We start from the raw sequence: 13195 nt of genomic DNA on the forward strand, positions 1-13195 counted from the left end.
GTATTTTGACAGGAAGAATAAAAAAGCTTGTTATCTTAATGGTGAGAGACTGCAGAACTGGAGGTGCAGATGATCTGGGTGTCCTAATGCATGAATCATAAAAGGTTAGTCTATAGGTACAGCATGTAATTAGGAGAGCTAAATGTCATCATTTATTGAGGGGAATTGATTGCAAAAGCAGGGAGGTTATACTTCAGTTGTATTGGGCATTAGTGAGACCACATCTAGCGTATTGAGTACAGCATTGATATCCTTATTTAAGGAAAGATGTAAATGCATTAGAGGCATTTCAGAAGTTTACTTGACTAATAGCTGGAATGGGCAGGCTATATTATGAGGAAAAGTTGGGTGAAGTTAGGTTTGTATCATTAGAGTTCAAGAGGTGAATTGATTGAAACTTTTAAGATCCTGAGGGGCACTGACAGGGTGGATATGGAGAGGGTGTTTCCTCTTGTCGAAGAATCTGAAACTAGGGCTCGGTGTTTAATAATAAGGGATCGCCCTTTTAAGACTGAGAAGAGGAGAAATTTCTTCTCTCAGATTTTCGTGAGCCTCTGGAACACACTTCCTCAAAAGGCAGTGGAAGGAGAGTCTTTGAATATTTTAAAAGCAGAAGCTGGAGGGGTTTTTAATCTTTCAAGGTTATTGGGGCAGGCAGGAATGTGGAGTTGAGGTTACAATCGGATCAGCCATAACCTACTGAATGGTGGAGCAGGCTGGAGGGGCTAGGTAACCTACCCCTGCTCCTACTTTGTATATGTGTTCATATCAATTATGTTATTTTAAATCATATATTCATGCAAGACACCATTAGTACCAGCTAACAGTTAAATTAGCTGATACTAATGGTGTACTGCATAAATATATATATATATTTACAGGCAGCATGGTGACACAGTAGTTAGCATTGCTGTCTCACAGCACCAGGGGCCCAGGTTCGATTCCCAGCTTGGGTCACTATCTGTGTGGAGTTTGCATGTCCTCCCTGCATCTGCGTGGGTTTCCTCCAGGTGCTCCGGTTTCCTCCCACAGTCCAAAGATGTGCAAGTTAGATGCACTGGCCATGCTAACTTCTCCCTCAGTGTACCGAACAGGCGCTGGAGCGTGGCGACGAAGGGATTTTCACAGTAACTTCATTGCGGTGTTAATGTAAGCCTACTTGTGACTAATAAACAAACATATACATAAACAAGTAGCCAAGTGACCATAAACTTTTCCATCGTGCACGCTCCAGAGAAACTTTAAAAGTATGGTGGTCATTTCAATAAAGGTGATGACAATATTTTATTTCCTGCTCAGGTTTATTGCAGAAAACATAACTGATATTACAAAACCAGAGGGAACCAAAAGGGAAGCTAAGCACATGTTTGAGATGTTCCCAAAAGATGCACTTGCAAAAATCAAGCCTCACGTCAACCAAATATCAGTGCACTTTTTAAAAAAAATACCTTCACCAATTCAAAAAAGAAATTACAATCAGGTTTCACAATTCAGTGGCACATCCTCAGGCTTGAGAAATATCTTTCATCTTCAGAATTTTCCTTTTCATAACTTCTATTAATTCCCTGTTCTGAAAGAAGAAAACCATGTAAGTTTAGAGGAAAAAGAAACACCATCAGTACCAGGACTCTTAAATGTAGCTGCATTAAATAATGAACATGATTGTATAATGTGAACCGCTACCATGTAAAATTCCTTTAACTGCTGGTCATCTATTGACCATTTCTCCTGAACTAAAAATGTACAATACTTTCAAAGAAATGCTAATCAATAATTTTTCTAGCCCAGACACTGAGTTTCTGCAAATTCCAAGCTGAGCTTTTAATATCTTCCACAGGGACAGCTGATATGATTTGCAGTGCATTCTGTCACAAAAAGCCTACATGTGCTGCACATCACATCCACATTGCTACATTTTTTCTTTGAACAGCTTTTCTTTGAATGTTCCAGTTAAAACTCTCTCAAATTTACACCATCATGGGAATTTAAGAATGATATGGTCTCAGCTCTAAAACAGCTACTTGAAGTTAAGTGACTGCTCTTATTATTTCACATTAATCCACATAGAGAGCATGATTTTAAAAATTACTCTGGGTCCCTGTTGAGTTCATATTCAAGTTGTCAGTGTGACAAGTGAGGGACTCAAAATGCGGTTTCCCTTAAGCAGTCTTAGAGAGGAACCATTAAGGTAAGCTTAAAATATTCTATTCACCTTTTATTTAAGGAAGATTTTTAACTAACTTCAGTATGAGATGCAAACATCTGAATCTGACTTCTTTTGCGTGCATGGAAAATTGATAATAAGCAACTGTTAAATTACACCGGATGGGCGTGCAGTGAACATTTGAGAGTAGAAAACTTGAACATACATCCACTATAACACTGGTTCACAAAAGAGATTAATTACAATTTCATTTACACAAAGGCAATTTTTAAAAAATTACTTCATGGGATCTGGATATTTCTGGCTTGGCCAGTTTGTTGCCCATCGTAATTACACTTGTGAAGGTGTTGTTGAACTACCTTCATGAATTACTGCAAGTCCATGTGGTGTAGGTACACGCACAGTGCTGTAAAAGGGAGTACCAACATTCCAACCCAGTGACAGTAAAAGAGTGGCAAAATAGTGTCAAGTCAGGATGGTATGTGGCTTGGAGTGGAACTCGCAGTTGTTGGTGCTCCCATCTACTGTCCTTGATCTCCCAGATGGTTGTAGATTTGGAAGGTGCTATCTAAGGAGATTGACAAGTCTCTGCAGTCTATCTTGTACATGGCAGATACTGTTGCCACTCTGTTAGTGATGGTGGAGAGATGTTTAAATTGGTGAATGGGATGCTAATGAAAAAGGCTTTGATTTGGATGGTATCGAGCTTCTTGAGTGTTGTTGCAGCTGCACTCATCCATGTAGGTGAAGGTTATTCCTCACACACCTAATTTATGCTTTGTAGCTGGAGAATAGGCTTTAGGGAGTCAAGTCGTGACATACTTGCTGTGGAATTTCAAGCCTCCAACTTGCTCTTGTAGCCAGTGTTTATGTGGCTGGTCCAATTAAGTTTCTGGTCAAAGGTATGCTCCAGGATGTTGATGGTGGGAATTCAGTGATGATGACACCATTGAGTGATATTGGAGAGATAGTTAAATGCTCTATTATCTCAGATATTTTTTGCCTGATTTAAAGAAACACCGAAAGATTTACAGCAATACAGTGAATTAGAATCTGGTAAATTAGGGTCCGTCTTTACATGCAGTTTGTGCAGCAACATTTGAAAAAGATGACAGCACATTTTTAGAAAAACAAGGATATTTTAGAGTGCTATTTTGTAAAATAATTGTTTTGGAAATGGATATTGAGAAGTACTAAGAGCTCTGAAACATGCGAGTCACTCACTGCAATAATATTATTCCTGAAAAACGGCCATTTGAGAACCACAGAAAACTCAGATTGTACCTTTTTAAACCACCTGATATTAACCTGCAACAATTCTATTATCAGTGCCCATTCTATTACACATTTGTTTCTCCCAGAACTTTTGAAAAGTGATGAGATTCTTTCAGTATCATTTAAGATAAATGAAGGGCAGTGGTCAGAAAAATTAACACTGCATTTCGGCAGTCTCACTTACTGATATACAATAACGTTTGCCCGTGGTGAAGATAATCACATAACGAAGTCGGGATTACTAAATTTAAAAGTGCTCACAAATTTGGCTTTGGTAAATTGGATCATGAATAAAATTACTGTTGTTCCATAAAACTAACTCAAGACCATATATGGGGAAAAAGATACAGAAGTCTGAGGTCACGTACCAACCAACTCAACAGCAGCTTCTCCCCTGCTGCCACCAGACTTTTGAAAGGAATTACCCTACATTAAGTTGATTTTTCTCTACACCCTTGCTATTCCTGTAACACTACATTCTGCACCCTTTTCTTTCCTTCTCTAAGAATGGCATGCTTTGGCTGTATAGCATGCAAGAAACAATACTTTTCACTGTAAACTAATACATGTGATGGTAATAAATCAAATCAAACCAAACCAAACATTTCACATGAATGGAATTACTGACAAACTAGACAAAGTGCAGCTTGAAGAGGCACTGCACAAGCTAAAATTCAACTAAAAACTAAGATATCACACTATTTAGACACCTGAGCTTATAAATGCAATCTCTGCTCTATCTGCAGCCGCTGAAGATTGCCTTTACTTTTCTATAGTAGAAATGTAATACAATTCTGTTTATCTAAAAAAGTTACATTACAACTTGAAATTATTAATTCAAAACAATTCAACTGTTTGTGAATGGATGCCAGAATGTTTACAAAGTAATACTTTTCCTGAATAATTGTGACCTATTAGCAATTTGAAAAATGTACAAAGAACCAAACATGACATTGAAACATGAAAACGTAGCATGCAGGACAACATGCAGTTGATTACGGTCAACACTGGAGAAACATGTCCCATTCAACAGTATTGCTCAAAAATTCATTACCTTCAGCGCCCAAATATAGTTTATAGTTGGTTCCATCAAGGTCCACGTTAAATGATCACGCATTCCCAGATCATTACTGTGCTATTCCAACCCTTACGGTATTGTTAGTTCTTATTCTTGTTGAAGTTAGCACAAATTATAACATTTATTTTCAAGATTATCTTGCAACATTACAAGTAGCTATATATTTACTTCCATTTCAGGTTCAATCCTGATCCATTATCCAATGCTTATAAGTACTTGCGTATTTAGATTTAACAGGCTTTAATAAAATAACATTAATACAAAACTAAAGTTGAAGGACTATATGGGAAGAAGTAGGGAAACTCTTTGAAAGAATTGATGAGAGCTTGCTGTCCTGGTTGGTTCTCTTGTGCTAACGTGGTTCTTTAATTATAATGAAAGCCTCTAATTTTCTACAGTTAACATCCATTCTTAATTCCAAGCCCAAACCTTAACTGTAATTCCAAGGTCATCAACAATTAGAAATGGGAAAATATCAAAAAAGAGAATTTACAGTTTGTCACCCCAAGCAATATTGCAATAACTTTGCTTCCAAATCTTAGCCTGATCTCAACACGCTTGGGACCAGATTTAAAGAAGTTCTGTTTTGAATGAGGATCAAACTTCCAAACAAGGTCTGGCTTGCCATAAATTCACAGCCAATGAGGGGAGTGGATGAGCTCAACAGCGATAAAATTTACTTTGAAATGAGCATGTAAAACTAAGACAATTTTATTACAAATTTCAGTAACAGTTTTTTTTTGCCATGCACAGCAGAATGGGAAATGTTTAATGGTTCACATGCACATCAGAGACGCTTATTTTCCACATACATATATGTATACAGCTGATGCGCTTAAAACCCTTACTTGGGTTAGGTTGCTTAGAAACCCTTCTACCGAAGAGTCCTATACTTTGCCAATCTACTGCTCTGCTCTGCTGCAATCCTGGCAAAGGAGAGAGGAATAGAGATTTAGAAAGACAAAGAGCTTTAAGGACAGAGGAAAAATGATTCAAAGTGAAGTTCATAGAATAAGACATTGTTCAGTGAAGTGCCACTGATGATAGGTTGAAACTTCACAACCGTGCACACTAAAAGGTCAAATCGTTGATGCCTACATGGAAGTTTTTGACCCCCGGAGGTTTACTAATGACTCTAGCGATACGTGATGGCATTTTTCATCGGAGAATTTCCAACCCAGTGACTGCTATCTCTGACATTTGATTGTTTTCACCCCCACTTCACACGTGCTTTACTTCAACTGTTTTAAACAAAAAAAATGTTTCAGTTAGATATGAACTTGTGTTATTACTGTTTCAACAATTATGGATGTAAAAGAAAACAGCAAACTCCACTCCCAATTGTCTTCTCTCCACCAATCACGGGTCCATGCTTGGGTGACAACAGCCTCCAGTACTTCAACAAGTCCCCCTCTTTTTGTGTCAACATTTTTCACTTATCGTTCTTAAGGAGTTCACTGAAACATGGCTCCAATTGGCATTCACAGGTACCTGGGGCAGCACAGTGGTTAGCACTGCTGCCTCACAGCACCAGGGACTTGGGTTCAATTCCCGGTTTGGGTCACTGTCTGTGCAGTGCCTGCATGTTCTCCCCGTGTCTGCCTGGGTTTCCTCTGGCAGCTCTGGTTTCCTCCCACCGTCCGAAAGACGTGGTTAAGTGCATTGGCCATGCTAAATTCTCCCTCAGTGTACCCAAACAGGTGCCTGAATGTGGCAACGAGGGGATTTTCACAGTAACTTCATTACAGTGTTAATGTAAGCCTTCATGTGACACCAATAAATAAACTTTAAACTTCTAGGTACCTTGCCAAGGAGCCATTTAAGCAGTTGCTATTGACAAAATTTTCAATAATAGGAGAAATAACAGCAAGCCCCTGTTTCATCAGAGACTAATACTGCCAGAAGGGTTGGATAAGAATCACAACCAGAATCCATTCCTCCAATTTATTTTCCTTAAGCTAAAGGCACTGTTGTGAATTATGACAGTTTTACTGCTGTAACGCTGCCTCATTTGACCTTGATGAACGTCACAGCTGAATCCAAGCCTGGCCTCCAGGAAGGTGGATGGAATAAAATTTTCTACACTTGCTGAATAAATTAACCACAAACATCCATTGGATATGTTTGTTTTACAAAATTCTAAAGAATTGTCAGGATTCATGACAGACTTATAATTTGCATCCTTTCATTATGTAATACTGCACCTGGGTGACTTTAAAACAAATTCCCCTCATGATTTGTATGCTCCTATGAGAAAATACATAAAATACATCCAAATCTATTTTTAAATGGCTTTAGCTGAACTTCTAAAATTATAGATCCAACAGGAATTCGCAAAAAAAGTACGGTTAGTCATCTGCAGACAAGGCAGCCGGCAGCATAAACAAACATTTACTTCTCACAGTTACCCTGCTAAGTTAGAAAGATCTAAAAGGGAGCATAGATGTGGAGGGAAAATGGGGAGGGCTGCTGAAAAAGTATACTTGGGCCATGGCTTTTTTAAAAGGGTGGCAGAGTACACAAGCAAGGAAGTTAGGCTGAACTTTTGGAAATCAGTCCCAGCTGGAGAATCCTATCCAATTCTAGGCACCACACTTTAGAAAAGATGACAAGGCATTGGAGTCTTATGCAGAATGATACCAAGGAAGACAGACTGCAGTAACTAAGAGATCCAGGAGGCTAGGATTGTTCTCCTTAGAGCAGACTAGGAAACTGAAGCCTTTAACAAAGATGCTCAAAATTATGAGGTGTTTTATTAAATTCACAGAACCATTTTGCACTGGCAGGAAGGCTGGTCATAGGAAGGCAGATGGAGATTTTTTTTAACATCACATGTTACAATTGGGAATGCACTGTCTGAATGGTGGTGGACACAGATTCAATTTTCAAGTTTATTTGAAGTAGAAAGAGTCGAGAGCTTCAAGCTTTTAGGTGTCCATATCACCAATAACCTGTCCTGGTCCCCCCCAATGCCGACACTATAGGTAAGAAAGCCCAATGCCTCTACTCACTCAGGAGCCTAAGGAAGTTCGATACATCAGCTACGACTCACACCAACTTTTATAGATGCACCATAGAAAGCATTCTTTCTGATTATATCACAGCTTGGTATGGGACTCCTGCTCTGTCCAAGACCACAAGAACTACAAAAAGTTGTGAATGTAACCAATCCATCACGCAAACCAGCCTCTGTCTACACTTCCTGCTGCCAGCATAATTAAGGACCCCATGCACCCCTGACATTCTCTCTTTCACCATCTTCTATCAGGATAAAGATACAAAAACCTGAGGTCACGTACCAATCAACTCAAAAACAGCTTCTTTCTTGCTACTGTCAGACTTTTGAATGGAATTACTTTGCACTAAGTTGATCTTTATCTACAACCTAGCTACGACTGTAACACTACAATCTGCACTCTCTTGTTTCCTTTTCTACGAATGGTATGTTTTGTCTGTATAGTGCACAAGAAACAATACTTTTCACTATATGTTAATACATGTGACAATAATAAATCAAATCAAAATCAGATTATTTATTAGTGTCACAAGTAGGCTTGCATCAACACTGTAATGAAGTTACTGTGAAAATTCCCTAGTCATCACACTGCAGCACCTGTTTGGGTACACTGAGGGAGAATTTAGCATGGCCAATGCACCTTGCTCTACCACTGAGAGTGGAAGGCAATGGCAAGTCACAATTGACAAACACCGCCAAGAAAAAAAAGCTCAAGGTGAAGCATCAGCAGACAATGAGCCAAAGATTGCCTTCAGGCAAAGGAAGAAGGAATGAAGCAAAGAAAGAAAGTTCTCCCGACAGACCACAATCTCAGGTGGAACCAAGCAGTTAGACACTGAGTGAAGCTTCATACCAATGACATCCCACCCAAAACGTTGGTTTGTTCTTATCCTATTCCACTACACCTATTGCCCTGATTACCTGCCATTCCTCACTCTTGGGCTGCACAAATCCTCAAAATTAAAATTTTCATACATACAAGAATTCCGAAGAAGACTCACATCGAACTTGAAATGTTAGTTCTTCTCTCTGTATAGATGCTTCCAGACCTGCTGTGTTTTCCCAGCATCTTCTGCTTTTATTTCTGATTCCTGGTTTCTGCAGCTTTTATTAAAATCCTGTGCAAAAGTCACTCAAATACTGTTTTCCTGTTTATGGTCCATTAAAAAGTCTGACAACAGCATATACGCTCTGTCTGAGGCCAGAACTCTCCATTCACTTGACGAAGGGGCTAACCCGAAAGCTAGTGAGTTTACTATCAAAGAAATCGATTGGACTGAAACCTGGTGTTGTCAGACTTTTTACTGTGTTTACCCCAGTCCAACGCCGGCATATCCACATTATGGTCCATTACACAGCTCAGCTCTCAGTCCCCACCCCACAACTCCCCCTTCCCCCACACCATCCAAACCCCAACACTTCACTCCTCAACTCGCTCAGAATTCACTCCAATTCTCTGTCCTTTAAGACCTTCCTCCAAATCAATCTTTTTGATTATGCTTTTGGTTATCCTTCCAAATAATACTGCCTTCAGCTCACTGTGAGAAGACACTTATAACCTTTCTCAACGTAAAGTGAGCTAAATAAACACATGTTGCGCTTGCAGTCAACTGCTACGGATTGCTCTAAATCTATATTAAACTGCAGTGTGTTAACTCTCAAGGCTGCAACTGTAAAGTTGCAAGAGTCTGTCAGAGCTTAAAGCTTCAGCATAGACTATTTACAATACCACATTGTTCCACGACTTTTGGCAATCGCTGAATAAAAAGGAAAACTTACACATAATGCATTTTATACCTGAAATGCTACAGTCCTCAAAGGGTATCAATATCATTTCTATTTGGTTTGTGTGGGTACAAAATTAATTTGATTGCATGAGTGACCAATAAACTACATAAGTAGTTGACAGCTCTAAAATGTAAGTTATTTAAATTCTTCTACGACAGAGGATGATTTGAATTCAATAACAGTTTTAGATTCCTGAAGCCAACGGAAACAAAACTGCATGCAAATATGTAGAATCAACACAAAGAAAGCCCCTCTATTTTTAATTTGCTTGGCACAGTTGGGTTTATAAACACACGCTGAGCAGCTGCGCTCAGCACAGCATATCCATCACTTCTATGGGGAAGTGGGTTGGGGTCAAGTAGAATCTGAACAATGAAAGATATGACAAAACCATTCTAAAAGCTGTTTTGGATTTCTCCGCTCAGTTGCGTAACAGCAGTCAGAAAAGTGTAAAAATAGCAATATTTAAAAATAACCTAATTCCAAAAATCTATTAATCTGATAAAAAATAAGCTCCACCAAAAAGTAGCTAACAGCTCTTAAGTGCATGGGGCAGCACGGTGGCACATGGTTAGCACTGCTGCCTCATAGCGCCAAGGACCTAGGTTTGATTTCCAGTATGGGTCACTGTCATTGCGGAGTCTGCACATTCTCCCCATGTCCACGTGGGTTTCCTCCCACAGTCCAAAGATGTGCAGGTTAGATGGATTGGCCATGCTAAATTGCCCCTTAGTGTCCGGGGCAGTAGCTATGGTAAACACATGAACTAATGGGAATAGGGCCTGGGTGGGATTGTGGTTGAGGTGGACTTGATACGCCAAATGGCCTCCTTCTGCACTGCAGGATTCTATAATTCTACAAAAGCAGAAGAGGAGTAATAACAGACTCAAAATGTTAAATCTATTTCTTTCTCCACAGATGGTGCCAATCCTGAGTTTTTCTATTATTTTCAGCTTTTATTTCAGATTTCCAGTATCTGCAGTATTTTGTTTTTATCCGAAATAATCTCCAACATTTCAAAAGAGTTCCACTTCCCGCTTCCAAACAATCATCCCTCTGATAAAAGGGTAGGCAGCATCGCTTTTTCAGAACTGTCACCCAACACAACGCCCCAAAAAACTAGTTTTTCCAGCTTATTTATCTCCTCGATGTGACTTAATAATCATAGAATCTTAGACTACAGAAAGACGCCATTTGGCCCATTGAGTCTGCACCGACCACAATCTCACCCAGGCCCTAGCCCTGTAAACTCTATGCATTTACCCTAGCTAGTCCTCCTGACATTAAGGGCAATGTAGCATGGTCAATCTACCTAAACCGCACATCTCTGGACTGTGGGAAGAAATCGGAGCACCCGGACACAGGGAGAATGTGCAAACTCCACACAGACAGTGATCCAAACCAGGAATCGAACGTGGGTCCCTGGCACTGTGAGGCAGCAGTGTTAACCATAGTGCCACTGTGCTGCCCATGCTACATTACAATGACAGATTACATTCAGCAGACCCTGGATCACTTGGAAATTGCCAATAATGGGAATCCGATGCTGAGGTTTCATTTTCTACAGAGAGCTGCCCTGTTGCTTCCTGCATTTTGGTAGAAAGATCTTGTGCATCAAAATGAAGAATGCCATGAGTAGAGAATGGAACATTATTCCATGTTGCAAAATCACCTGTCTTGATCAACTGAGCTGGTGCAAACAGCAAGAAACTGCATCTCCTTGACACAGAATCCCTACAGTGCAGGAGGCCATTCAGCCCATCGAGTCTGCAACAACAACAATCCCACGAAGGCTCTATGCTCATAACACCACAAATTCACCCTACTAACCCCTCAAACCGACGCATCCCAGCACACTAAGGGGCTCTAACAACTGAAGCAGTGATAAAAGCAAAATACTGCGGATGCTGGAATCTGAAACAAAAACAGAAAATACTGGAAAACCTCAGCAGGCCTGACAGCATCTGCGGAGAGAGAATAGAGCCAACGTTTTGAATCGAGATCACCCTTCATCAGGGGCTCTGACAAAGGAACAGTAACAGTGAACTCCATCAGCCCTGACTGGGAGCCAGGCATTATCAGCCTGCCACTCACAAACTGAGTCACGTTGCTCACAAGTTTTATTAAAGCAGAAACGGTGTCTGGACAGATGCAGCTAACACATCTCCTAGCTCAGGGATAGCACTGCTTTACAGCAAGGTACTTTAGAGAGAACGATACAATGCATTGCACTGAAGTGTAACTTCTTAACGATTGCTTCACAGATAGGAATGCTCTGCAGATATATGCATGCTATAGTTGAAAGAGCAGATATCCTGTCCAGAATGAAGGTATTCACGATTATTGAAGTGATGGACTGCCTCAGCATCTTGCTCCACTCCCTCAAGATGCTCCTTGCTTTGACAAAGCTTTAAGTTATCTGTCCTGTTATCTTACGCGATTCAATGTCAAATTCTCCAATGAAGCACCTTGGGATTTTTTAACGATGTTAAGTGCATTATACAAATATATGTTAGTAAATCACCATTGCAGATACTCAGAAATTTTAAATATTAAATGCTACTAGTTTTGTTTGGTTATAGTGACCATGAAGTTCTTGAAACTTAAATTCATTGTTTGCTAAGTGAATTTTTCATCAATTTTTATGTTCAGCACATTAGTTGATCAAGATGTGCAGATGCTGGGGTTGGACTGGGGTGGGCACAGTAAGAAGTCTCACGACACCAGGTTAAAGCCCAACAGGTTTAACCAGGTGTTGAGACCAAGTGTTTAACCAAGTGTTGATTTAGATTGTGCTCCACCCCCACAATCTATCTTCCAGCTATATTGACATTAAACTCCACAGCACAAGTGAGACCCTGAGGAATAGTCACCTTTCAATATATTGACCATTTGGGGACTTTCAAAACCATAAATTACTCTACCTGAATTCAATAGCCTCGAATACAGCTCCTGTCATTCAGTGTGGTGAGTGTTGCATATTTCATTTCTTTTTAAGTGTCGATAAAATATTTAACATCAACATTTGATTTTTAAAAAAACTCAATCCTTTAAATGGATTAAGAGCAAACATACAGCTCTGAAGAATTAATAGAACATTTGGGCTGGATGAGAATTCCTTACCTCTTTACTGCCTTCTGAGCTAACATTCTGTTCCCAGCGAAGAATGTGATGCTGCCAAGTATGGCAAGATACTGCAGAGTCTGAAACATGTTCAGCTGAGTCCAGTATACATACATGAGCCCCAACATACCTGAAGAAAACAAGGTAAAAATAAAATTCAGGCTGATATTCGATTTAGTCTGATAATAACTAAGAAGTTCACTGACTGACTTGGTCAACATGGGGATGCTGTATTTGGTCATCAAGTTTCATTACTTTATCAAATACTGCTATGTTGTATTTAGGTTCTTAATTAATGTCAATATTTAAATTTCAGTTATCTGTGTGCAGCACCTGGTTTCACCAGTTCCCTAAAATTACAAGACAATTAAAAGTATTTTCTCCACAGTACCTTAAATTTGTAAACTATCTCAATGTGGAACATCAGCTGATCCAGACTGCAAGTTTTATATAATCACCATTAATACTGGTTTACAATCTCCCAGCAGAACACCAAAGATAGACAGGCATGGTCTCAAGTTTGATTGCTAGAGATTAGAAATCAAACTTTGACTTGGGTTACCCAATCAATAAGCTCTTGCCAATAATTAAAAATAGTGCAATGAAAAACTATTGGACGTCAGTTTACTTTTTTACATAGCAGTGTCATCCAATATTAATTCCTAGGTTTGCAGATTCAATGGCCCCATACATGTCCACAGAAAAGCCAATTATGGGGCCGTTGCTGACTTTTACAAGAACATACAAAGAA

General features: G+C 39.5%; 1 protein-coding gene across 2 annotated transcripts in view; it reads right to left on the reverse strand.

The window, feature by feature from the left end:
* Positions 1-1265: 1265 nt before the first annotated feature.
* Positions 1266-13195, reverse strand: part of rpn2 (ribophorin II) — a 46683-nt gene continuing 34753 nt past the window's right edge. The window contains exons 16-18 of one of the 2 annotated variants that reach the window (XM_080204764.1): positions 12445-12574; positions 5366-5443; positions 1266-1570 (exon numbers count right to left, since the gene is read on the reverse strand). In XM_080204764.1, the coding sequence (XP_080060890.1) occupies positions 5392-5443; positions 12445-12574 (182 nt within the window). In that variant the 3' untranslated portion in view covers positions 1266-1570; positions 5366-5391. The remainder of the gene's footprint in view (positions 1571-5365; positions 5444-12444; positions 12575-13195) is intronic. The other variant, XM_080204765.1, reaches the window with a different exon arrangement.

The sequence above is a fragment of the Carcharhinus amblyrhynchos genome, chromosome 16 (genome assembly GCF_965287045.1).
Source record: "Carcharhinus amblyrhynchos chromosome 16, sCarAmb.v2.hapA, whole genome shotgun sequence".
NCBI classification, from domain to species: Eukaryota; Metazoa; Chordata; class Chondrichthyes; order Carcharhiniformes; family Carcharhinidae; genus Carcharhinus; species Carcharhinus amblyrhynchos.